Source organism: Castor canadensis, chromosome 7 (assembly GCF_047511655.1).
Source record: "Castor canadensis chromosome 7, mCasCan1.hap1v2, whole genome shotgun sequence".
In the NCBI taxonomy this organism is placed as follows: Eukaryota; Metazoa; Chordata; class Mammalia; order Rodentia; family Castoridae; genus Castor; species Castor canadensis.
In genome coordinates, this window is record NC_133392.1 from 60,093,436 (window position 1) to 60,115,409 (window position 21,974).

At 52.3% G+C, this 21,974-nt stretch overlaps 1 protein-coding gene across 3 annotated transcripts in view; it reads left to right on the forward strand.

Moving 5' to 3' along the window:
* The window catches only part of Tspan15 (tetraspanin 15), a 47,401-nt gene extending 25,738 nt beyond the window's left edge, over positions 1 to 21,663 (forward strand). Inside the window, exons 2-8 of one of the 3 annotated variants that reach the window (XM_074079037.1) lie at positions 2,283 to 2,468; positions 3,744 to 3,818; positions 13,160 to 13,255; positions 15,763 to 15,879; positions 18,492 to 18,539; positions 20,125 to 20,334; positions 20,848 to 21,663. In XM_074079037.1, the coding sequence (XP_073935138.1) occupies positions 2,283 to 2,468; positions 3,744 to 3,818; positions 13,160 to 13,255; positions 15,763 to 15,879; positions 18,492 to 18,539; positions 20,125 to 20,334; positions 20,848 to 20,997 (882 nt within the window). In that variant the 3' untranslated portion in view covers positions 20,998 to 21,663. The remainder of the gene's footprint in view (positions 1 to 2,282; positions 2,469 to 3,743; positions 3,819 to 13,159; positions 13,256 to 15,762; positions 15,880 to 18,491; positions 18,540 to 20,124; positions 20,335 to 20,847) is intronic. The other 2 variants (XM_074079038.1, XM_020161995.2) reach the window with 2 other exon arrangements.
* The last annotated feature ends 311 nt before the right edge of the window (positions 21,664 to 21,974 follow it).

Sequence of the window (21,974 nt, forward strand, 5' to 3'; positions counted from 1 at the left end):
ACTAGGTAATTTTGTGGACATCCCTCCAGGCATGGTTTTCCTGATATGGACAACTTGTTAATATGTGGCTGACAGCCGAGTCTGCCGATGCCTTTAGCCCCTCCTGGCCCGTGTGCAGGAGAGGCATTCCTTCTAGGCTGGGGGAATGGGTCTCAGCCATCTTTCCAAAGCAAGGGGAATTATCTTTTCAAGCCAACAGGAACAGCATTTAACCTTGAAATACAGCAGGGCGGCGGGTCCAAGAGAGCTGGTTTCCTAGTAATCCTCTGTCAGTAGTCTTTGTATATTGTAAGCTCCATTTGTGTGACTTCTGGCATCCCTGTCACTTTTCAAAGCTCAGGAGGAAGCAGGCACTTCCCTTCACTCAGGACAGCCTTAGCACTCAGTAGAAGGCCAAGGGGCTCTTCTGTGCGGACACGATGATGCATAGGAGCCTGTTAATGGTCAACAGAAGGTTTGGGTCTATGTAAGTGCAGGCGACCACTCCATGTTCTGGATGATGTATCTAGGATCACTGTACCCTGGGCATATCTTGCCAACACTTTGTCAGTGTCACCCCTCACTTTTCCTAGGCCTTAGCTGACAGCACTATGGCTTCCGGGTCTTCTCCCATGCTGCCTTCAGCTTAGAGCGGAAGTGCAATAATGAAGTGCCCTTTCCCTGGCCTCTGGAATGTGTAGCCCGGAAAGCTGGCATCCTTGGATCTGCGGGAGACTAGGGAGATAGCCTCTGACTCAAACCTGACAACAGACTCTGATTGTAAACACCAACTGGACTTCCCCAATGTCAGGACTGTTGGGGTGCTGGGGATGCCCAAAATACCTGGAAAGCCCCTCCTGGCATGGAGCCTATATGTTCTTGTGGGGAAGGCGAACAAAAAAAGAAAACAAAAGAAAGAATGTAGCATGGTAAATATTAGTAAGTGCAAAGGAGGAAAGTAGGAGAAAGGGAAGGAACGAGGTGTTTCACGGGGGAGGGATTTCTTTCACTTCTTATTTTTTTTGAAGACATGATCTTGCTATGTAGCCCAGTGTGGCTTTGAATTCTCAATCCTCCCACCTCTGCCTCCTGAATGCTGGAATTACAGTTGTGTCACCACCTCACGCAGTAGGACTTTCCACTTTTAAATATAGTGGCCCCAGAGGGACAGAAAGAGGTGGGGGAGTGAGCCACGTGGGTATCAGGAGGTGCATTCCAGGAGGTGGGAACAGCAAAGGCTCTGGGGTGAGGACTTTGGTGTGTTTGACAGCAGTGAAGAACCTGGGTTTTCCTGATGGGAAGTTACAGTGTGTCCTGTGACAGTGTGTACCATGTCTCCACTGTTAGAAAACTTAATAACGAGGTGTTCTACATAAAAATCCCCTTAAAATTCCTCCCATCCCAACCTTCAGCCTTCTATAAGGTCATCCCGAAAGTAAATTCCTTGTTTATGATACTGTTTTGAAATGTCCGTCTCTCTAAACATCCCTAAAATTTCTTCCAGGTGACCCACCTGTCTAATATGTGTGACAATGGCCCTGTGCTTTCAGGTTCCCATCTTTGTTATCTTACTAAAGCCTAGCACAAAGCTGTGGGATGAGCAGGGCAGAAGTGAACTTGTTCACACCCATTTTTCAGATGAGAACACGGATTCTTGTGGTCAATGCCTGTCCAAGACCCAGGATCCGCAAGTGGCAGAGTTAGGACTCAAACCCCGGTTCTCTGACCCTCCAGGCAATGGCCTTTCTCTTGACCCACCAGCACTCTTCTCTCCAGTGGCATTACCACATAGTGTCTCTGTTACTCTCTGGGCGCTGCTATAATATGAAGTACCACAGACCGAGAAGCTTAAGCCATAGACTTTTATTTCCTCACAGTTCTGGAAGTTACAAGTCCAAGATTAAGTTGTTGACAGGGTTGATTTCTTCGGAGGCCTCTCTCCTGGGTTGTAGATGGCTGGTCTTCCTTCTGTGTGGATCTGTGTCATAATCTCTTCCTCTTATAAGGACACCAGTCATATTGGATTAGAGCCATATCAATGACCTCATTTTAACTTAATTACCACTTTAAAGGTCCTAGCTCCAAATATAGTCACATTCTGAGGTACTTGGGGGTTAGGATTGAACAGAGGAATTTGGGGGAATGCAGTTCAGGCCATAGCAGGGTCCCTCATGTGCTGTTCCCTGGGGGAAGCACCCCCCATCCCCCAATGGCAGGTGCTGAGGTCCTGGATGAACTCTTTGAGGAAGATCAGTGGTGGCCCACCACCCTTCTTCTGTCTCACTCCCTGCTCTCTGCTGCAGCTGATCGGAGCCCTGGTCCTGTCTGTGGGGATCTATGCAGAGGTTGAGCGACAGAAGTACAAAACCCTTGAAAGTGCCTTCCTGGCCCCAGCCATCATCCTCATCCTCCTGGGGGTTGTCATGTTCATCGTCTCCTTCATTGGAGTGCTGGCTTCTCTCCGGGACAACTTGTGCCTTCTCCAGGCGGTGAGTCAGCCCTGCCCGGTGGGAGGGGGGAATGGTATTCTTGGGGTCTCCAAGAAAGCCAAGGAGACTGCCCCTGGGCCCTGGGCAGCTTGGGTTTTGCAGTCCTTGTCACAATCCAGCTCCTCCAGAGGGTTTCCTTGATCAGCCGTCAGAGCTGGACCTGGAAGTGCCCAAAGACTGATTTGAATACTGTTCTTCTGACCTAAACGCTGTTCATCTGGGCCTCTGGTTGCCATAGGAGAAACCACACTCAGATGAGAACAAGCAATGACCAAGAAGAAGGGGGTGATGAGCTACCAGCTCTTGCAGCTGGGCAGACTTTCTTGTCACCTCCTAGAGGGACTGCCCCTGCCTAGTCTTGTCCTCAGGCTCCCTGTGTGGTCACTGGCAGCCTCAGGCCCACAGAGTCCTTATTACAGCTTTTTAAATTTTTACTTTATTTATTTACTTGTTTTTGTGGAGCTAGGGGTGGAACTCAGGGACTTGTGCATGCGAGGCAAAGTACTCTACCACTGAGCTGCACCCCAGTCCTCCTTGATTCCAGGACATCTTTTCTAGAAATTCTGGCCGGAATCTTAGGACTCTGATGGGCCTGGCCCCATCATGTGCCCATTCTGGGGTCAGGGATGCAGTCAGGCTGACCTACAGAGGATGAAGGGATAACTGCCCAAAGCTGGGGCAGCAGGTAGGCAGGTCCTCTCACTCCACACCCATGCGTGTGTGCTTAGCCTCATTGTCTCCCTCATGCAGGAAACCCTCACAATCCTGTGTAAGCAGGGTATTGGTACTGCCTGAGGCTGAAAGTTGCTGGAATCAGTTTGGATGATGCTTGTTCTCTGATAAAGGGCTGGGGTGTATATTCTCTAAGCTTAGACACCCCCTCCCACACTTGGGGCTGTGTGGGAAGCCACTTCTGTGGGGTTCTGGGGGGGAGCTGGAAATACTGCCTACCCGTCCCTCAGGCGGGCCTGTCCCCTCTGGCTGTGCTGGAGTGGGGCCCAGATCTCCAGTTGGTGGTGGTGGGGAAGGGCATGCTGTCCACCCAGACCCTGATGAGGACCCCTGGGACAGACAGCTGAGTCACTCTTCCTGCCCCCTGGCTCCAGAGACGGGCTTTCCCCGAGGCGTAGCTGTCACATCCTGCATTCTCAAGGAGGAAGCGCAGTCACAGAGGCCACTCTCTCTGTTGTGCCTGGTCTCAGAGCAGATGATGTGTCCCTGTGTCCCACACATCCTTGACCCTCTCCAGGCCAATCTCTGAATTTTGTTTTACAGTTTATGTTCATCCTCGGGATCTGCCTCATTATGGAGCTCATTGGTGGCGTGGTGGCCTTGATCTTCCGAAACCAGGTGGGCCTCTGGGTCCATTATTGGCCACGTGTACCTGGCACCCACTGTGTTTGCCCCAAGCTGTAAACAAGGGGATGCAGTGAGCAAGGCAGATAATCTCCTTGGAGTTCCTTCCCTCTCCGCTGGGGGAGAGGGGCACTGAACAAGTGAACCAGCGAGTAAGAGAATGAAGCAGGTGACTTGCGAGAGCCTGGGCGGAGTGTGGGGATGGTGAGGGACAACAAAAAGGGGCCAGTTGGGTGGGTCCAGACAGAGGGGGCCACTAAGCAGGGATGGGATAGGTGGAGGCTGCCTGGCTGGTAGGGTAAGTGATGGGGGAAGGAATGGAAGACAAAGTTGGAGGCTGGCCTGGTTTCTTGTCTGTTCTCATAGCCCATGAGTTAGGAGCTCCGGATGCTTTTGAAAGGCAGCAGAAGCCTTTGGAGAGTTTTATGTGGGGAAGGGATGTGGCCCGATGTACATTTTACTGGCTTCCAGGTGGAGACTAGGTGGTAGGAAAGCAAGGGTGACATGGGAGAATAGCTAGGAGGCTGCCAGTGTCAAAGGAAGAAGGGACAGTGACTTGGGCCAAGGTGGGGGCAGTGGGCTGAGGTGATGAGATTTGGTATATGTTTTGGACTGTTGTGCTGGGTACAGGAGGAAGGGAAGAGACAGGTTGAAAGGGTGGTGTCTAACACCCCAACTTTGCAGAATGAGGGTTCTACCGAGCTGGAAAGGTCTGGTGGCTCCTGGTCTCCAGCTCCTTCATTGCAGTCCAGATGCATGTGCCTCAACCAGCTATCAGACCTCAGGAGGTCTCTTAACCTCTCTGATCCTTAGGGATTATGATTCCTAGCTCACGGGGTGAGGACTGGCTAAAAGAATGAATATGGATCTGGGCACGATGTCACTCATTTGTGATCCCAGCTACTTGGGAAGCAGAGATAGGAGGGTCATGGTTCGAGGCCAGCCTGTGCAAAAGTTAGCAAGAGCCTATCTTGAAAACATGTCGAGTGTCGATGATACATGTTTATGGTCCCAGCTACCCAGGAGGTGGAGGTAGGAGGATTGAGGTCTGAGGCCATCTGAGGCAAGGTTAGTGTGGGATTCTCTCTGAAAAACAAATGAAAGGACTGGAGGCGTGGCTCAAATGGTAGGGCGCTTGCTGAGCCCAGAGTTCCATAAGAACTGACTTCCCACTCGGCTCTGTCTTCCTTCCAGTAATCCTCCTTTGTCTTGTCTTCCTCCTGCTTCCTTGTCATAGGTAGGACTTGGGCAGGGCACACGTGCAAAAGTCCTCCCCTGTCCCTGCCTGCCCACCCCAGATGGCTTGGTTCCTGGCTTTTCAGTTGCTATTGGGACAGTGCATCTGGGTTGTGGCCAAGTCATCTTTCTTGTTGGAAGTTGAGCCCAAGGCAGCAGTGGCTGCTCCAGACCCTGGTCTGATCCCTGCTGTGTTCTCCGTGGGTGGGAGCAGGTGGGAACAGGAACCACACATACTCTGCTGGGACTTCCTGCAGTGGGATCCAAACACTGGCAAAGCTACTCCCCTGGGATTGGACTATGAGCACATGATAAAAGCGAGAGCACACAAGGGAGGGGTGAGGATAGGTATGACACCTAAAAAACTAGCTAGCATTTGTTGCCCTTAACGCAGAGAAACTAAAGCAGATACCTTAAAGCAACTGAGGCCAATAGGAAAAGGGGAACAGGTACTAGAGAAAAGGTTAGATCAAAAAGAATTAACCTAGAAGGTAACACCCATGCACAGGAAATCAATGTGAGTCAATGCCCTGTATAGCTATCCTTATCTCAACCAGCAAAAACCCTTGTTCCTTCCTATTATTGCTTATACTCTCTCTACAACAAAATTAGAAATAAGGGCAAAATAGTTTCTGCTGGGTATTGAAGGGGGGGAGAGGGAGGGGGCGGAGTGGGTGGTAAGGGAGGGGGTGGGGGCAGGGGGGGAGAAATGAACCAAGCCTTGTATGCACATATGAATAATAAAAGAAAAATGAAAAAAATATATATAAACTTAATTAAAAAAAAAAAAAAGCTACTCCCCTGGGACCCCAGGGTCTGCTTCCTGTTGGGTGAGCCCTGGGGTGGTAGGGGGTGATTCCCATTATATTCCCATTATATTGGTGGAATATCTAGGTACAGAAAGGTTAAGAGGCCCCTCCAAGAGCACACAGCAAGGCAGAAGCAGCTCTGAGCTACTTCCCAACCTATTTTGCTACCTGCTCCTCCCTTTTCCTCTTTTCTAGTTTTTAAGCTAATCTGCTGCAAGCTGGCAGGTGCAGGCTACTGTTTTGTTTTGTTTTTTTCCCCAGAAGTCTTTAGGGAGAGCTGTTTAGTCCATTTACTCAGGGGATGCTCTGTGCAGCCACCAGGGTCCCAGCTGGCCTTGCAGGGGTTCCAGGTTAGTGCTTCCTGGCTGGAGCCCAGGGCCAGCTTGTGGTCAGCAGCATCCATGGCCATCATAAATGGTCCCCTCCTAGGCGAGCAGAGCTTCACCAAGGTCATCAGATCTGTCATTTTCCAGTGCTTCATAAGTCAACAAGAACTACCACATCACCTCCTCCTTTCTTTTTTCTTTTTTTTTTTTTTTTTTTGTTTTTAGTATTGGGGTTTGAACTCAGGGCCTCACACTTGCTAGGCAGGCACTCTACTACTTCAGCCATTCCGCCAGTCCTGTCTCCTTCTTTCAAGTGAGGGAGCTGAGCCAAGACAAAGGCCATGGCCTCAGAAGCCTCCTGGGACCCTCAGTCCTCACGGCTCAGAAGCCTCAGACCTGGATCAGGGATGAGAATTTTAGTTATCCCTGCACCCTATGGGTGCCATGAAGTGTGTCCCTTCTTGGACGGGCTGTCTCCTGACAGGGGTCTTGGTGTGCTGACTGGGAAGAGGCTCTCAGCTGTGTGGAGGACTGGGCTATGATGTCTGTAGGAAAGAACAAACTCAAATTCAGTTTCTCCTACTGTACATTTACAGCCCAGTCACTGCTGCAATCCCCAAGTGTGTGTGTGTGTGTGTGTGTGTGTGTGTGTGTGTGTGTGTGTGTGTAGTCCCACATGGCAAGCAGGCAATCCATTCTGCAGCAGACCAGCTGGGTGTCCTCTAATTCAGCTAAACTGTGACACTGTCTACCTGGAAACAGGTGGAGGGCTGAGCCCCCAGGACAGCCCCCTCCCTTTTGAATGCCAATCACCAGCTCCAGTTTGCTATACCTGGGTTTCTACCTAACTGGCTGTATCTGGGGATTCTCATAACCCTCCTCCAGTTCAGTTAATTGCTCGAGGGGCTCACAGAACTCAGGGAAACACTTGTGTCCCAGTTTATTATAAAGGACACAGAAGAGAGGCACAGGAAGAGGTATGGGAGAAGGGGTGCAGAGCTTCCAGTCCCTCTTGGGGATCACCTCCCTTGGGGAACTTCCACACAGTCAGCCCTCCGAAAGCCCTGTGAACTCTGACCTTTTGGGTTTTATAGAGAACTCATTGTGCAGGCATGATTGCTAATAGACTGGGTAGGGAAGCCAGCAAAGCCTGCCTGTCCAGATTCCTCAGCATTCCTCCCTCATGGGGATAGGACAGGACCCTCCGGAATGAGGAGGGTCTTATGACTATGACCAGATAAGGGGTGGTCAGAGCAGAGCTCTATGGACTGCTAAAAGTGGGGTAAGAGTACAGTTTGTATGGCCTGCCTTGGGGAGGGAGTTATGAGCTAGGAATTGTGGGTGGAAATGTGTGTTTGTGTGTTAGTACACAGTATCAGATACTGATAACACACAATTTAAAAAATGTTCAAACAGGGTACAAAATTATAAATGCAGTAAGATCTTCACAAGGAATGCAGTAGGCCTGGAAAAAGACCAGGGATAAGATGAGGATGATTTTTTTCCCCTCTCCTTTATATTTTTTTTCCCTAGTTCTCATCTTTTCTTTTTTTATAGTCAAGAGGAAAAATGCCATATTAAAAAAATGTCCCTTGCAATGCTAATGCAATGTGATTTTGTAAAACAAGAGACAGGCCAGTGTTGAGGTCAGGGAAGGAGTGGCCTGACTGCTGATGGTAGAAAGGGGCTGTGCAGGTAGAAATAGTAAATAGCGATCAAGGTCAGCTTCCAGGAGGAGGAAAGTTCCCAAGTCCATCATTTCTTCATCAAGGAAAGACGGATTTCTCTGAACCACAATATAGCACCACAGGCTACCTGTTAACCCCAAGAATCCACTTGTGACAAATGAGAACACATCATCGGGCTAAAGATTTCATGCTGAGTTCTCTGGGAGGTGCTAGACCTTGGCCAAGGAAAAATTCTCTAATAGCCCCTGAGCTGGGTGAGGCTTCTGCTGCCAGGCAGGACCCAGCAGTCAGAGTGAAGTGGCTTCTCTGTTTATGTGGGTGAGCAGCCTACTCTGGAGAGCCAGCACAGAGCAGGGAGCAGCAGGAATACGTGAGGTGACTTGACCCCACAGTGGGAGTAGGGTCTGAGTGACCCATACCTGTCTGGTTCTCCTTCTCTCGACACCTCCTGTCATCCCTAGCCTGATCTGAGGCTGCTTGTGAGTCTGTCCATGGTGTTGGAGGTAGGTAGAGCTGAACAGAGATCCCTGCAGGCTGTGGGCTATAGCTGGTATGCTTGACCTCCTTCCCTATGTCTCCACCAGCAGGACAGGTGGGGTGGGTGGCCTCTTTCTTGGTCTTGACCAGAGGGTGCTGTGGTTGTTCCTGACGCCAGGCAAATGGTGGGGAACTCCAGCCTGGTTGTCTTTTTTTTTTGGCTCTGGCACTGGCTGGTCTGGGCACACCTTGAGGTCAGGAGCAGGAGAGAGCAAGTGCACCTGAGCCTGTGGATCCTGCTCTAGAGCCACACTGCTAGTGGCTGCAGAGGTAGAGAAGGTTCTGCAGTGGCCTGTCCAGACCCCCACAGCACGTCAGGGCCACTGGGGACTGGAGACTAGAGCCCCAGTGTCCTGTGACCCTGGCCTGGTCTGAGGAAGGCTCTGGCAAATAGTCGCAAAGAACCTTATAGCCTTGACTCCTGGGAATTCTCTTTGACTCTTGGTTGCCAGATTGGGCCTCTATCAGGGCTGGGGCAGAGGCTGGCATCTGGGGTAATGAGGAGAGTCCCACCTCCTAGAGGGACTGGGAAGGCCAAGCGATGACAGCTCAGCAGAGGCACAAAAAGGAAGGAAGAAGTCCTGGTTGGGCATCCCTCCTCTGAGTCCCAAGACCCCGCTGGTCTTGGTACAGCTGTGCTGCCAGAGGCCAGGCTTCCAGCCTGGGGTCTTGGGAGCTGCCAGGGAAGCAATGGAAGCCTCTGTCCGTCCATCAGGGTCCCAGGGTGGCTCCATCCCCAGAGGGACCTGAGTCCTTGTACCGCCAGCCCATGGGAGGCTCCAGAACCCTGTGAGGGGAGCTGTGCAACAGGCCCCAGCCCCTTTGAGTCCTCCTGCATTGAAAGCATAGGAGCTCTTCAGGGATGGTACTGCTGAGGCCTCAGAGAGCTGGAAACTGGCTCTGAAAGAAAAATCCAGGAAGCACCATTCTTTATCTGGTGGCTTAAACAACATGCTGGAAATCCTATGGCTTTGGTGTTTGCTTTCTCTTGAGTTCATTTAGCCTGGGCCACATGACCCTCCGAGGACTGCCAGCGCTGGTGAAAGGTGGTGTTCTCGTCCTTTCGGGAACTGCCCCTGCTGGTGTGACTTGGTTTAGAGCTGGGCACCAGGGCACTGGTGTGATTGACCTCTGGGAGTGACAGCAGAAGCAGTTTCCCCTTCCCTGCCCTCTCCCCCAGGGCCCTGACTCTGACTGGCCCTCTGAGTCCCATAGAATATGACTTTACACTTAGCAAATGGTGTGACCTGCCAGCCCATGGGGATTTGTCACTCAGCCTTACCTTTCCAGCAGCCACAGCACAGCACAGCACAGGAACTACCTCAGTGTCCTACTTGTCTCCCTGGGAAACATGCATGCACACACACGAATACACATGCACATATGCACACACACGCACATGTGTATAGTGCCAGAAATCACACGCTCATAAGAGCCAGCAGGACCCAAAGAGCTCTGTCATGGGATCTGTGACAGCTGCTGCGTATAGCCAAGGGCCATCTGTTCCTCCTGCCCCTCCTGTTCTGAGAGGTGTCTCAGGCCTCCAGCGGGGCCTCCCTTCCTCACGGGGGCCCTGCTCCACCTCGCATATGGAAGGCTGATTCTTACACAGCCTCCTTTGGAGTTAGTGCCCACCTGTGGAAATGCTTGAGGACTAGGATGTTTTGGGGAGAGGATCTGGGGTGCACTGCAGGAAAGGAGGAGACCCCTTCCCCACAGGCCGCCAGCCTTTCCCCAGCTGCAGTCTTCCTCCTGCCCTCATCCTGCCCTGTGGCCAGTGCTGGGGGAAGTAACCCTGTGGAGGTTACTGTGGAAGTGGGCCAGGACTGTGTCTCTCGTGCCTTGAGAGTGGAAGGAAGCAGTCCAGCATCACATTCTAACCCTCAGAGTCCTAGCATGTCTCTGACCCTGGTGTCACCCAGCATCCTGCTCAGCCAAGAGCCCCAGCAACGTGTCAGTCAGTACTGTGAGCTCATTCCTCTGCCCTGCCTCAAGTGGCAGACTGACCCCACCCTGGTATCCTGTTTCTTAGGCATCTCCTACCACACCCCAGCCAGCTGGCCTGTCCCTTCTTCACCCAGAGGCACAGCCACCAGAGGGTAGAAAGGCTCTGCAGTCTCTGGGAACAATGGGGCTGAGGCCAGGCAGGTCCTTGCTCTGCCCAGGCCATGTGGCTGGCAGGCAGCTGATCCATCCAGCCCCTGCCCTGGAGCTAGTGCCAGACCTGTGGGCCAAGACTGTGGGCCGGTGAGTTCAGAGCCTGTCACAGAAGGCGGGTCGTCTCTCTTCCCAAGCCCAATGGCCAGGCTTTCCCGGGCCACGTCTGCTCCAGAGCTGCCTTCACTCCTTAGCAGTGACTTTGCCTTTGGGAGCACTAAGTCACTCTCTGTCACTCCTTTGGCTTTGCGCAGACTCAGGAGGAGGTGGCCATCGTGTGGTTTGGTCCTCTCTTCCTGATACTGAAAACAGTTTGTAGAGAGGACCCCAATCTGAACTTGACATTTTTAGCTTCGTACCTTGAAGAGTGTCAGATTAGGAGTCTGACACCTTGGTTTCAGCCTCTCTGCCAGTGGCCAGCTGGGTGACCTTGCACATGTCACTTTGTGCTCAGACTGCATCTGTGAGGGTAGCCCCAGGACATCCAGAGGCTGCCTCCAAGAGCTGGGGCCTCAGTTTCCCTTGGGATTGCATCTTTCACTAATGACATTGGTAGGTGTGAAATATTTGTCCCTCCTCCCTCTGTCCCTCCCCTCCTCCCTTCCTCCCTTCTTTCCTGCCTTCCTCCCACCTTCCCTCTCTTCTTTTCTTTCTTTAGTGATATTGGGGTTTGAATTCAGGGTGTCAAGCTTATTAGGTGAACGCTCTACCACTTGAGCCACGCCCCCCCCCAAGCCCATTTTTTGCTTTAGTTATTTTTTCAGGTAGGGTCTCGGGTTTTTGCCTAAGGCTGGCCTCAGACCATGATCCTCCTACCTATGCCTCCTGTGCATCTGGGATGACAGGTGGATGCCACCACATCTGGCTTGTTGGTTGAGATGGGGGTCTCACTAACTTTTTGCTGGGACTGGCCTTGAGCGGTGATCCTCTCAAATCTCCAGCTCCCAAGTAGCCGGGATTAGAGGCATAGGCCACTGTGCTCAGCGTCTGCTAAACACTTTTGTAGCTTTAATTTGATTTAACTTCATAACGTCCCCATGAGGCAGAGTATTTGCCTCCCAATTGCTGGTGAGAGCATGGAGGCTTAGAAGTTAAGAGAAGTGGCTGAGGCCTGTGGCTACAAGGTCTTTGCCAGCAAGGCCTTTGCTCTTGACTATGAGGCTTGACAACCCCTCTCAGCTATCTTTGATCCTCAGATCTGGAAGTTATCTCGAAGATAGGCCTCCAGGGTTGGTTCACAAGGGGACAATTGAGGTCCACTGAGGGGAAGTAAGCTGTGAGGGGGCTTGAAACCCAGACTCTGCTGTCCCAGTGTACCCCAGGGTACTGCCCCCTGGGAATTGTCTGGCTCTTCTCTATGGCACCAGAGCCAAGAATGCTCCTTTGTCCCCGGTTTCTGCTGGTACTCAGCCTCTGCTCTGAAAGCTCTGATTGTCATAGTGAGTGTGGAGCTGGGCTGCCTACACTCCTGCCCCCACCCCTTCCCGCTGTGGGGCCTTTTGTGCTCCCAGATCTCAGCACAACAGCCAGGCTGTTGATACAGAAAGCCCAGCGTGACTGGGAGAGGGCGGCATGCCAGTGCCCTTCCCTGTGGGTTTGTCCTTGCCCAGCCTGGGAGGGGGACTGGTTGGTCCATGGGTCAAGACACTGAGTGATGAGTGAGGCCCATGCAGGAAGTCAGGAAACTTGAGTCCCAGTCCTGGCCAGGGCCCCAACCAGCCTGCACTGTGACCCAGGGCAATTCTGCCTACCTAGTTCTGCTCTTCTTTCCCTGCCCCACAGATCCTCTTTCCCTGGGGGTCTCAATTTCCTTCTCTATAAGATGAAGTTGGAGGGTCAGGTGCAGTGGCTCATGCCTGTAATCCCAGCTATGAGGAAGGCAGAAATGGGAGTATTGAGGTTCAAGACCAGCTTGGGAAAAAAGTTAGACCTCCATTTCAATCAGTAAGCTGGGCATCGTGGTACCCACCTGTGATCCCAGTTACAAAGGAGGCAGAGGTAAAAGGATTGTGGTCTAAGGCTGGCTCTGAAAAGCAAGACCATACCTGAAAAATAAACTTAAGCAAAAGAGGGTGGGGTGTGGCTCAAGTGGTAGAGTGCTTGCTTACCAAGTACAGGCCCTGAGTTCAAATTCCAGTACTGCTAAAGAGGTTGAATGGTGGAAGAATGGTGGTGGTGGGACTGGAGGACAAAGGGAATATTCCAGTTGAGGCTTCTCCCTGGGTAGGGGAGAGAGCACAGGCTGAGAACTGGGATGGGGTCTGCTTCAGAGCCAGGTGCCCCAGGCAGGGACCTGGCCTCTCAGGGCATGGACTGATGACCTGTAAGGGAAATGGGGGAAATTACTCCTGCTTGGGCATAGCAGAGGAGCTTAGGTGTCAGCTGGGTATTGGAGACCTGAGGAGGGCACATAAACAGGGAGGTCACAGGTGTCCCAGGCAGGGAATGTAGGCAAGCACTCCACATAGGTGGGTGGGGGCTGCCAGGCACGCGGTGCTCTGTGCCAATCTGGACTTCCAGAAAACCTTGATTGGCCTCTGGTGCGTGGTCCTTTTTTCTTGGTAAATTCTTCTTCTTCACAGACCATTGACTTTCTGAATGAAAACATCCGGAAGGGACTTGAGAACTACTATGACGATCTGGACTTCAAAAACATCATGGACTTTGTTCAGAAGCAGGTGAGCCTGGGACCTGGGCTCAGAGGTATGCCTCAGGACCCTTGCCCTCCATTCGGGCCCTGCTCAGGAGGGTGGGGGTGAAGGATCAGGTGACTTTCCTCCCATCCCCAAAGCAGATGGCTGGCCAAGTTGGGAGGGAAGGGTGGGTCATGAATAATCCAGCAAGGATGGGGGAATTGGAGCCTGTCATCAGTCAGTCTGCTCCCATGCCTGGCCCAGCTCTCCCAGTTACATGTCCTTCCTGCCCCCCCCCAAAAAAAAAATTCGCCTACAACAAAGCAGGGTGTAGCTACCAGCCACCTTGCAGGGCCCCAGGGAGCACCTCCCATGGGCAGGGATCCTCCTTTCTTGGGACAGACTGACCTCCTCCCTGGTCCCAAGTCTGCTCTGCTGAGTCCCTAATACTGGGAGCTAAACCTGATGGGGCACAGAATAAGACTCCTTTCTTCCCTCCACAACACTTCCTTGAAGGTAGTTATGATCCTGTGTCCTGCATCTCTTGGTGCCATAATGATAGCAGTTACAGGGCCAGCCCCTGTCCTCCATCTCTTTGCTGTCCATCTCCTTCTGTCCCAAGGCTCAGGCTCCTGTGTGCGTGAGAGGGATGGTCATTGTCCCTCCCCTTGGCATTGACTCAGGAGACACGCTCAGAACCAGACAGGGTGGGCTCATTTCACACTCCCCTGGGTGGGGACAGTGGAGTTTGAGGACCATGGCAGCACCTTCTGAAATATGATCTTGGAGGATCAATGGGCCCAGTCCCCTGTGCTAGCCCTCAGTGGAGACTGCTTCTCACCACACCCAGCTTGGCTCCCAGCTTCTCTGTAGGCAGAACAGGTGCAGCCAGTGGGAGGCCCTTTTCTGCCAGGAATGTGTCTGCCAGCACTGACTCCGGGTAGAGCAAGATGTTTTTATTGGAACCAGCCTCTAGCTGGCATGGAGATTTCATTTCCCTGGGGTGGGGGAAGGGGTGACTAATGCTCCCACTTGCTTGGTGTTGGTCGCACAGCCTCTCATAATCACAACCCAGCTGTGCAAAGAGGCTGCTGTCCCTCCTACTTTACAGATAAGATTAGCTGAGGCCCAGAGAGGCTGTTAGCTTGCCTGCAGGCACACAGCTAGGAATGTTGGTGTGAGGGTTGGAGTACAGGTCTGTCTGGTTGCAAAACAAATGCCCTTGCACTGTGCTGCAGACTGGCACTTCCAGGTCCTGAGACCTGATGACCTGAGGGCACTGTGGAAAGTCCATAAAGTGTCAGGCTGTGCTTCTAACAGCACTCCCTGCTGTCTCCTCACTGCTCCTGGAATACAAGCCCAGCTTCCAACTCTGGTTGATTGGAACTTATTTTTTAATTTAAAAAATTTTTGGGGGGCGGTTTTTGAACTCAGAGCCTCACAGTTGCTAGGCAGGTGCTCTACCACTTGAGCCACACAATCAGCCTTTTTGCTTTAGTCATTTTTCAAGTGGGATCTCACACTTTTGCCTGGGTCTAGCCTCAGAACTCAGTCCTCTTACTTTTGCCTTCTGCATAGCTAGGAAGATAGGTGTTGCCTTGCTTGTTCTTTCACTAGGGTCTTGCTAACTTTTTGCTGGGATGGCCTTGAACTGTGATCCTCTTATGCCTGCCTCTAAAACTAGCTGGGATTACAGGTGTGAGCTACCATTCCCAGCCCTGATGGCCTTCTTGACCTTATCACCTCTACTGTTAATCACAGCCCTCCAGACATGCCTGCCTTTGTGCTGGCTGTTGAAATACAGGCTTTTTTTTTTTTTTTAGTGGGGCTTTTGCACATATATCTTTTTCTTGTTCATGTTTCAGATGAAATGGCTCCTCCTCAGAGTAGTCTTTCCTGACCGCCCAACCAAGGAACCCTGTTCTTTCCCCTGTGTCTCCACGTCTGGGCACCCAACACCCCTTCTGGCCTTTTCTCTTAGCACTTACTCTGCCTCCCTCACTATTTTAGCTCACTTTTGTCTGTCCAGAACCCAGGATGGGATCAGCACATCCTGGCGCCTCCATAGAACTGCTCACAGCTGCCCCCAGGAACTGGCGCTGGTGTGGGGAGGAGAAGTGGGAGTGCGAAGCTAAGGGGAGAGCCTGGGGCAGATGTGTGTGCCCTCAAGTCAGCATGAGCGGGGCCTTCACAGAATCTGGTCTCTGACACCACAAAGTCCATCTCCAGCTTCCCCCTGCCCTGGGGGCAGAAAGACAAAGGAGGTGCACCCCATTGTGAGGGAGGCACTTTGCTCCTGGCGTCTGGTCACCACCCTGATAGCCACTGGAAGCAGTGTCTATCCTGCCTCTCCAGGGCAGTTGCTCACCACCTCCTGGATGACCATGCCACTCTTGACAGGTCTGACCTGATTGTATACAACCTCACAGGCCCCCTGCACCCCACTCGCTAATAAACACATTGCGTCCTGGCAGGGCCCTTCCTGCCTCCAGACCAGGGCCTCGTGATGACGGTGGCTCCAGCTTCTCTCTCCTGCTTATTTTTCTTCTCAGTTCAAGTGCTGTGGCGGGGAAGACTACCGAGATTGGAGCAAAAACCAGTACCACGACTGTAGCGCCCCCGGGCCTCTAGCCTGTGGAGTGCCCTACACCTGCTGCATCAGGAACACGGTAGCTGCACTGCAGGGGTGGGCACAGGGGGGCTACCAGCCAGTCAAGTGCCACTCATCTCTCTGCCCAAGCTGACCATGTGCGATGCAGGTGCTGGGGTGGAGGGGAGGTGGTGGCTGCAGCCAAGGCTTTCCTGAGCCCCATGGAAGAACTCCTGTAAGGGGGCACCTGGTGGGAGGCCTCATCTCTGTGAGTGTGGCATCTACTGAGCATGTACAGGCCTGGCCCAGGCTCTTGGTTGCATTAACTCAGCCCTTACAATAGCTCTGAAAGTTAGGAACTGTTACTGTACCTACTTTATAGATGAGGAAATGGAGGCACTGAAATGTAGGTGTCTTGCCCAAGGTTGGCAGGGCTGGGATGAAATGCAGGCAGCTGTTGCACAGCCACTTTCTGGAGTCCTGTGCCAGCCAGGAGAGTGTCAGAAGGTGCTCAGTGGGGCAGCCAGCTCTGCAGCATTGCAGGCAGAATGGGACCTGGGCTTTGGGTGTTTCCAGGGACTTTGGCCTTGAGGTCCTGGTGAGCATCTGAAATGGAGCACTTGGTGACATAAATGTCAGCCTCCGTCTCTCCCCAGCACCAGCCTCTTAGATGTCACCTCCCGAGTCACTTGGGATGCTGAGCTGTGTGGTCACCACCCTCTCAATCCTGGTGTGTCACTAATGCATGCAGGAACTGTCTGTTTCTGGGTTGCAATGGAACAGAAAGCTTTGTGATTACTTATGCTCTGAGCAGTCATGGAAATTCTCCCTGTGACATCTGCACTTCCCAATGCCCACTGCCCCAGTCTATAAGCCGAGCAGCTGTGGGCAGGGTCCTCGCCCAGGAGTAGGGACAGTGCCGAGGGTGTTTATCCTGAGAAGGGCTGGGCCAGAGGAGCTTGGGTCTGGGAATCTCACCTGCTGTTTTAGGGTAGCATTCTAGGCAGAGGGCTACTGTGGAGAGGCCCCAGTTTCTCAGAGGACTACAGTGGGAACCTGAACTCCACCCAGGGTGGTGGCACAAGTAGGTCCACTCTGAAGTATGGGAGCCCAACTTGTATTTGTGCAGTCATTCATTCAGCAAATATCGGTTAAGGACCTTCGTTATGCCAGGCACATTGCAAGTTCTGGGGTACAGCAGATGCATGCAGATGTCTCTGCCTGCATTGAAATGATAGTATAGTGGGGAAAGTGAAAAACAAAACAAGTAAAAGATAGTGTGTCACAAGGTGGTGAATGCTAAGGAGGAAAAAAGAGGCATGGGCAACTGTGATTTTTAGATTTGGAGAGTCTGTGTTTTTAGATTTGAATAAAACCCTGAAGGAAGTTGGGGGTGAGTCGGGTGTCTGGGGGAGGAGCATCCCTGGCAGAGAGAATGGCAAATGCAAAGGCCCTGGGATGGGAATTGCCCTGGCATGTCTGAGAAGCAACACAGAGACCAATGTGGCTGGAACAGACTGAGCACAAGGGAGGATGGTGGGAGGTGCATTTTGGGAGGCCATGGGCACCTTAAAAGCCAGCAGCTTTTAAGAACTTTTAAGCTTTTAGGAACTCGGGTGTTCCCTAGAGTGGTCCAAGGTCATCTCCTGGAGAGAGAGCAGACCTCCTTCCTTGCCTTCCCAGGAACTGAGGTTCTGCACAGTGTGACCTCAGCTAGTGCTGTTCCGCGTGCCAGGCCTGTGACACGTGCCTCCCATGTGAACCTCACTTTATTTCCAAACAGCCCACTTGGTGGGTTCACTGACCCCCCTCATGCCAGAGGACTCGTTCTTTCATGCTTTTCAATCGTTCTTCGTGTTTACTGAGTGCCACTGTGGGCCAGTGCCTTGGCAGCTGCCAGAGGTTAGTGCAGATCAGGGTGAGGTCCCAGGAAGCCAGACACTGAAAGCCATGCTTCTGCTCTGTGCTCTCCCTGTCATCGCTGGCCTGTGCTCCTGAGCCCTGTGGAGCATTCACTCAGTGGGGCTGCTGGCTTTGGTCACAGGCTGGACCTGAAATCTGCCTCACCTTGTGGAGGGCCAAGACCACACAGGGCACAGGCAGCGATGGAAGGAGCCCCTGGCAGGCTGTTCTCAGGGGCCACCTGGGAAAGGGATTTGATTGGGTCTTGGGCTGGCCACAGCCTTCCCTGTGCCTGAATTAACCAGCAGCAGGGAGTCCTGGACAGCAGGTGTCCTTCCAGGAAGGCATGTCGGTGGCTCTATCTGATGATGAGGCCACTGTGGCAGGGGTAGGGAAGCATGGCCAGAGGCCTAGCCTGGTCCCAGCTGCGGGCTGGGACTAAGAGCCAGCGGGGGTGTGACTGGGTCATGAGAAGGTGGCTTGTGGTGGTCTCAGGAGACAGCACCACGTGTTTCTCTATACTCTTGGGCTACTGCTGGTGAAGGAGTGGGCCCTTCACTCACCCAAACCCATAAATGAGCCTTCCTGCCATACTCCGCTGGGCTCTTTTTAGAGGAGAACGGGGCTAAGATGCAAACTTAACCTAGGTTCAATCCCTGCACTGCAAAGCTCCTTTCACACTAGACTGCAACTCTGTGCCTCAGTTCTTTCATCTGGTAAATGGGTAGAGTAACAGTATCTTTTAGAGGAAGCACTGTAGAAGTCATAGCTGTTGTGTTTCCATTTCAGACGGATGTCATCAACACCATGTGTGGTTACAAAACTATCGACAAGGAGGTAACATCTTTAAAATCCCTTTTCCCAGAAATGTTACTCTTCCTGTCCCACCCCCAGGGCGGTGGAGGGCTCTCTAGAGGAGGGGGCTCCTGGCTGCTCACATTTTCCAACACTCCTGATTGTGAACCAGAGCCAGGACTGCCAGACACAGAAGGGCTGAGGGAGTGCCACCTGTCAGGGTTTGCTAAGCTGCTACTCTGGGCTTGTCCGCATGAGGCCATGGTGCATGCTATGTGCCCAGCTCTCAGCCCCAGCTGGTCTTTGCCCTTGAAGCCACTGGTTTACGGGCAGTTGGCATCCAGGACTACTTGGGGGAGAGGAAATTCTCTGGGGGCTCCCCTTGGTCAGCTTCTGGGGTGACTTCTCTAGACTAGGAAAGAAGCTGGGGTCATGCGGAAGGGAGCTAAAAATGATGCCTCTGAGCAGTGGTTTTCAAAGTAGGGTCCCTGGTCCAGCAGCAGCTGCACCCCAGCATCCCAGCCAGATCTCATCAGTATTACACATTGTGGTGGGGGAGCAGATGATCTTGACTCAGTCTGAGATCCTTAAACCAACAGTGTTCTCAACCTAGCAGAGGCAATAGCCGTTCTGTCTAATAAATAGCAAATGTCCTATTTATAACCCTAAAATGAAATTCATAGATCCTATAACCTGTCTACACACCCAACTTCAGTCGCCACAATGATGTAACCAAGGTAAAGGATAAATAAATAATGCAATTTACAGCTATAGGACAGATGTCAACTTGTGAGAGCTCAGGCAGCAGTTAGATGTTGCAGAAGACACAAAGAAGAGGGATCCCTGAGATGGAGACACCTCCAGGGCCATCAGTGCCAGTCTTGGTGACTTGCATACCACTGGTGTCATTTTTGCCATTGATGTGTTGGTTTTTTTTTTTTTTAAATGGTGAACAGGTCTGGGCATGGTGACACTTGCCTTTAGTCCCTGGTATTCGGGAGGCTGAGGCAGGATGATCACTTGAGCCCAGGAGTTCAAGGCCAGACTGGGCAACATACGAGACCCTGTCTCAAATCAACCAAAAACTGAACAAGTCTTGGTAAGATTCTGAAAATAAGATACAGACCTCATCTGATATGCATGGAACCAAAGTATTCCAGATTTTTGAATATTTGCATTTGCCTAATGAGATCTCTTGGGATGGGGACTCCAGACTAAACATGAAACTCATTTATGTTTCATACACACCTTCAACACATAGCCTGAAGATAATTTTAGACACTTTTTAATAATTTTGTGCATGAAACAAAGTTTCATGGTATGGGATTTTCCACTTGTGGAAAATCTAATCATTCCTTAATTTACAGACTGGGGTTCTGGAAAGTTCATTGTAAATTAAAACCATGCAGAAAACACTGTCTTTCATATGGCCCTGGAGTTTGACTTTTGGCTCAGGATGGTATAGGCAGAGTTTTCACCCACGCCAATGCCTGGGGCATCTGGAAGCACGCAGGCAGGCAGCTATTTGAGGACTAGGACTGCCTGAGTTCTGCAGTCTTACTCCTCAACCCAGTCAGTGTTAGAGAACCATGGTCTAGGATCACCTTCCCATGTCACCTTTGAGAAGCTGAGGCCCAGAGTAGTGGAGGGACCGACTGGTCATCCACTGGGTGGCAGCCAGGTGACACGCTCAGCCAGCTGCCGGCCTCCTCCTGTACAGCGCCTCAATGTACAGAATGTCATCTATGTGCGTGGCTGCACCAACGCCGTGCTCATCTGGTTCATGGACAACTACACCGTCATGGCAGGCCTCCTGCTGGGCATCCTGCTCCCCCAGGTGGGCAGGCTATGGGGTCAGCTGAAGGTGGCTGGGTGATAATGGAGGAAATACTGAGAAGGCACTGGGGGTCGGAGGGGCATCCCTGGTAGGGCTGAGGGCTGGGAGGAGAGAACATATGACACTAGCATTGGTTGCTAAGCTCTTCCAAGTGCTTCATAGACACAGTCTCTGTGAGGGGGGTTGATTGTCATGCCCATTTTGCAGAGGTAGAAACTGAGGCTCAGGAAAGTGAAGTAATTTGCCTGAGGTCCCCTTGATAAGGTGTGGCAGGGCTGGATGGAGACAGGAGTCGAAGCATGGAGGTGCCATAGGGAGGTGTCTGGGAGGGGCAGAGGCGACCCTGGGCAGTCGCATAGTGCAGGGAGCAGTCTGCACTATGGGGATTTTCTAGGGTGCCCAGTGCCATAAGGGCTTCTGATGGGCTGCTTGGGTTTCTGGGGACTGGGGACTGCTGGAGGGGGCTGCCCTGATGCGCTCCAGGCTCTCACTGGATCTGCCCTCTCTTCTCAGTTCCTGGGGGTGCTGCTGACGCTCCTGTACGTCACCCGGGTGGAGGACATCATCATGGAACACTCTGTCACTGATGGGCTCCTGGGGCCTGGCTCTAGGTCCACCGTGGAGGCCACGAGCACAGGATGCTACTATTGCTATCCCAGTTAGGGTGAGGATGAGACAGGGACTTAAGCACGATGGCCTGGACAGCACCTCCCAGTCACTTGAGTTGGACAGGACTGCGCTGCGGCCCCTCTGCCCTCACTCAGCATTGACCAAAGCCCAGGCTGTGCGCACCTGTTTGCGACAGCAAGGGCCAGTGCCCTCAGGGGCAGCCTGAGCCTCCCCCAAAGGGCTTCCCCCGGCCACACGCTGTGGATTCTGTGTCTATACTGCCAGGCCTGAGGAACAAGGATGTGCCTCTCCAGGCCTGGGCTGTGGGGAAAGGGGAGCTCAGGCCCACTTTATTTCTGGCATTGACTTGGCCAGTAGTCATTATGCCCCTGTAAGGCACAATTCTGCAATGATTTGTAAGTGGGGAGAGAAGAATGGTTTGCCTCATGAGCCAGGAAGGGCAGGGTACAGCCCTGGCCCCAGTGTCCTGGCCATACCTGGAGTCAGGTTGGGCCATTTCTCAGCTTCCCAGGTGCCTTGAGCCCTCTGTCAGGGCCGTTGTTTGTTGGCCCATTTTCTATGTGATTTTTGTAACATTCATCTTTTGCATAGTTAGAGGAATTTCTGACGACTCAAAACTGGACATTTCCCCTCCCACCCCATTCTCGTCCTTCCAAGTCAGAGCACTAATCAAACAATAAAAACTTGTTTGGTCTTTTATTTGTGTTGTTTTTATGGGGTGGGGGTGAAAGAGGTCCTGGCCTGGACTTGGACATCCCTTATTGGTGCAAGAATTGAAGGAGGACCACCCTGGGTGATGGTTTGGTACAGTTTGGGCCAGGGAATACCTCAGAGGCAGAGATGACACACCTGTTCTACAGGGTGATGTGTGGCAGGAGGCCCCACCTCTGGGAGCTGGGGGAGATGAGGAAGTAGGAGAGGCAAGGGTGTGGGGAGAGCAGTGTCTATAATTCCGCATGTGACTTTCGAAACTGCCATAGTGAGCAGTCTACTGTACCAGGGACTGCCGG